Raw genomic sequence first — 4,604 nt, forward strand, 5'->3', positions numbered from 1 at the left:
AATGGAACAGTCTTAAAATGCAGTCTTAATTATACAGGACTGTTTTAACACTAAAGTATGAATAACTAGCAGTTTGCATTTAGGACCATGACCAAATATAATTAAATACAGCAATTGTTGGCTTTACATTTTTTCTCTCAGAAATTCAACATGAAAGAAAAGCTGGATGATGTGCCACCTGCAAATATTAGGAAAATTAATTTTTTATTGCACTTGGATATATAGCTTTGTTTTACATGGAGGTTGAAGGAAGACTACAGTACGAGTCAAAGGGTACCGTAATCAGAAATGCTCAATATTGAGGGCATAAAAAGCAGTGGACAGCCAACAATATGCAGCACTGACTAATGTTAAAAGAAAATAAAAAGAAAAGATTAATCTTTATTAACACTGAGCACTGCAAGGTGAGATTGTACATATATATATTAAAAAAAGGACTTTAAAAATTAGGATTAGCCTCTCTAATTATAGTCTGTTGAAAACAATATGTTCAACAAGTGTCAGCAGCAAATTGTCTATATGTTAATTTAGTGATTTTGTCAGATTATAAACACAGCCAACACCTCTTTGGTTACCTCAGGTTATGAAAAATTAATTATACATTATAACCGTAACACTGAAAAGGGCATAGATTTCACATAACGTCTAGGGAAATAGGCTGAATAATGAATGTTTATGTTCAAAACAGTTAATATAACATAAAAAGGCACTGTGTGAAAAAGGCATACATCATTTTAACCCTTTTGGGTATTCCAGCTCAAAATCTATCAAAAATAAAATATCTTAATAAACTACATGTGGTCTTCTTAAAGTACCAGTACTAGAATTGCATAGCAAAATAAGAGTGTGAACTATTATGTACTAAAGCTCCCAATATTCTTTAAAGAAACTATTTTACTGGCCAAACAAATGACTACATATATTATGTACTGGTAAAATATTCCAGCCAATTGTTGGTTTTGGTCCTATGTGTTATTTTATTAAAATAGAAGCAAATCATTAACAGTCATGAAAGTGAAACGGGTAGCCAGTACACAGAAGCAGAGGCAGGACTTGTCAGCAGGGTGATTGTCTCACATCAGAGATGCTCAATATATAGCATTTGGTTTGTACATAATAAAATTCGTGTCCCAGGAACCTGACTTTGTAAAATAGTTGTTGCTGTAGAATACATCATAAAAGTAATTTATTTTATAAATAAAAACTATATATATATTTGAGAAAAAAAGGCAAAACAAAGCATTACCATGCACTATAGTTAAACTGCACAATGTTCCTCTTTCGTTACCATGAAGAAGCAAACAAGCATCCTGGTAGCAACAGAACTAAAGTTAGAGGCGGTATTGACCAACCTTAGGGTTAACGCGCCAATCCAATTTTCTGTGATGTGCCATGGACTGACTATATTTACATGAAAATTACATTGTACCTTTTCACCACTGTTTATAAAAATACCCTACCAAACTCTTAAGAAGGCACATATTAGATAAACAGGCACAATTTGTATACATTATTATATTTTCTAACCATGTAGGCCCTTTTTTTTTTTTTAAACTATATCTAAAGAGCACAAGACAAATATCAACCATTACTGGAAAATTAATTGTACAGCAATCAGGCTTTATAAGAGTTTAAGGTGCTCACTTATAGTCTATAGTAAAAAATGATGTTGACATAACTCAAACCTGGCTGCAGGATGAGGGCAAAGTCCTGCAGTGCAAATAAAAAATAAATTGGCGCTTTTATTTAAAAATTTCCCAAAAGGTAAAAATGTAAAAAAACTGAAAAACAACCTGCATACCATCCTAGAACTTGTTAGAACAAGGGTTGGAAATGCCTCACAGACCCTTTAAGCAACTATTTAAGCAACTTCTAAAACTTTGCCCTCCTTCAACTGTATGTATGGCCTGAAAATTCTTGAAAATGGAGGACAATGGGTTGGAGAGTCCTGTGCAAACTGTAATCTAGCTGCTGGCGGTCAAGGCTTGCATACGCTTTGCAACCTCATACACATAGGTAACATCTGGTCTCTTCTCTGGGTCCGGATTTATACAAGTGTTCACCACCATACGTAACTTTATGAAGAGAAACAAAAGAGAATTGGTTAGTTACCTAATCACAGAAAATGTATAAAAATCATAATCAAACACAGAGCTATAAGTTATAAAAAGGGGGCCTGGTTTATGAAAACTGGAGGAATAGTGGAGCTGTAATCAATAACAATGAATACAAATCGTTGTTTATCTGCATGATGAGATCCGATTGGTTGCTATGGGCAACATATCCACCACATTTATAAAAATTAGTACTAATTGTTAAACTTGTGTGTGCATTATGTAACATTCCAGTATTTAAAATAAAAAAGAATGTTTTAGCCCTGGAAAAGCAGCACAGATTGTACTTGTTTATGTGTCAGAAATGTCTGCATGTGTCATTTGGTGCTTGTGAATCCAGTAATACCTTTACCATGAAAAGCTAAATCATTTATGCAATAGCAGTGAAGGAGTTAACTTAAGGTAAGTGCTTTTCAGGTTGAAGCTTTTAAAGTAGAAACTGGAAATGTTACAAAAATGTATCCGTCTCTCTAACTGGGAGATCCTCTGTGGGGCAGAGTTTTTTTGATTCATGCCCCTGGGCTGTGACTCCGGATTCACACTTAGCTGCAGAATCGCAGCCCTGCAGGCAGGATCGGCACATCCGCTCCGCTGAGTGGTACCCTCATTATAATCCTACAGCAGGTCGTCATGGCAACTGCCATCCTGGAGCATCCCTGTACCTTCCTAATAAGCTACCATGTGAAATGCAAATGCGGACAGTCTGAAAATTAGTCAAGGAGAATAGGCGATGAGGATGCAGATATGTGAAATATTCATGTGCATACTGGAAGAACAAGAGAGGGGGAGAGTGAGAAGAGGCGAAAGGGAGGGAGGAGACAGTATGAGTGGCAGAACAAAAGGCTGCCCATGACATTCATACTATTATTGTGTATTACTGTATTTGGAAAGAATGGAGCAAGCACTACATGCATGGTCTCCTTACTGAGAGACCACTATCAATCAGCAGATATGAATGTGTCTTTGCACAGAAAACAGTCAAAAACAATGAAACTGCCAGTCAAGATATTAGTAAAAGTGTATAATCACCGTGATTATATAGCATATGGATTTTATTCAATTCTACTCTTATATCAAATTTAAAAATACATAACATTAGTGACAAAGCTGTAAATGTACAAATATGGGAAAACCTAACAGGAAATGCATTACTTGTGGAAACCTGACCCCACATACCTCAAACGTGCCCTAATGAGTAATTTAATAGTTTACGTTTTTTTAAAGATTTTTTGTCTGTACTGCACAGTAACCTATGAATGTGTAAAAAAATAAAAAATAAGGTCTGCACCTTTGGTGTAAGCAAAAGATGCCAAGGTTTCTAAGTGGAATTACATGTGGAACCAAGGCTCCAGGTAAAATAAATTCCCACCATGAATGCTATATGCATGGGATTTGCATGTTTGAGTAGGGTTTTTTTTTTAACCAAACTTTAATAGCCCTACTTTCTTCTAACCAAAATAAATCTTAGCATACAAGTTTATATCTAGGGTAGACAAATTAGTTTGAGTTTCTCTTCTGCTCATTATCTAACACACACTCCAAACGTATATGCAACCATTTGTCTAAGTAACATCAATTCCCTGATTAAGATAAAGCATATAACTTCCATTTATTTATAACTATGCTGTTGATTACTGTAAAGACTGTAACAAATGATACAGCACTGGAAGGCAAACTTGAAAAGTGTGACCCCCTAATTACGTAGAAGTCTGCTTTGTATATTAAAGCTCAACTGAAGTATTACACACAGATAGAGAGATAGAGACTGGTAACACTGCATGTTATGATTTGTGACTGACCTTTGCTTGAAAACAGGATTTTTGTCCAGTAAAATCCTGGGAGTACATACCAAAGCAAGCTGCTGGTGAGCAGCATGGAGGATCGAGTGGCAGGTGAGAATCAGAATGGCGAGCAGAGGATTGGTAAATATTAGGGATGTCCCGATACCGATGCTAGCTTCGGTATCGGGCCCGATACAGGGCATTTTCACAAGTACTTGTGAAAATGCCCCGGTACATAACGCCGATGCTTACACATCGGTGTTGATTTCGTATTCCCCGACGCCCGGAACATATAGTTCCGGGCGCCGGGCAAGCGAGAGCAGGGGGCGTGGAGCCGTGACGGCAGGGGGCGTGGAGCGGTGACAGAGCTGGGCACATGGAGCTGTGACAGGCTCTGTGACCTCCCTCAGCCTCTGTCCCCGGCTCGTTCTTGTCACAGGAGTTCTAGCACAGTGCTGTGTTGTGCTAGAACTCCTGTGTTGGAGGTGACCAGGCCAATAAAGAGTACCTGTCCCCTCCAAATGCTATCACAGGGTTTTGTTAGCCCATGTGTGATAGCAATAAAGTTAAGTGAAAAAATAACAACAACTGATTAAAAATTTAAGTAAATTAAAAAAAAAGACAAAGTAAAAATAATAAAATAAATTAAAAATGTTTACACAGTAAATAAAATTGAAAAAAATGAAAACCAGCCCGGCTGCCTCCCTCT

General features: G+C 36.9%; 1 protein-coding gene across 1 annotated transcript in view; it reads right to left on the reverse strand.

Moving 5' to 3' along the window:
- Nucleotides 1–1,560: 1,560 nt before the first annotated feature.
- Nucleotides 1,561–4,604, reverse strand: part of NEK7 (NIMA related kinase 7) — a 92,944-nt gene continuing 89,900 nt past the window's right edge. The window contains exon 10 of the mRNA XM_018564551.1: nt 1,561–2,075. Within this exon, the coding sequence (XP_018420053.1) occupies nt 1,965–2,075 (111 nt within the window). The 3' untranslated portion in view covers nt 1,561–1,964. The remainder of the gene's footprint in view (nt 2,076–4,604) is intronic.

This window comes from Nanorana parkeri, unplaced genomic scaffold (genome assembly GCF_000935625.1).
Source record: "Nanorana parkeri isolate BGI_ZX_2015 unplaced genomic scaffold, ASM93562v1 scaffold759, whole genome shotgun sequence".
Lineage (NCBI taxonomy): Eukaryota > Metazoa > Chordata > Amphibia > Anura > Dicroglossidae > Nanorana > Nanorana parkeri.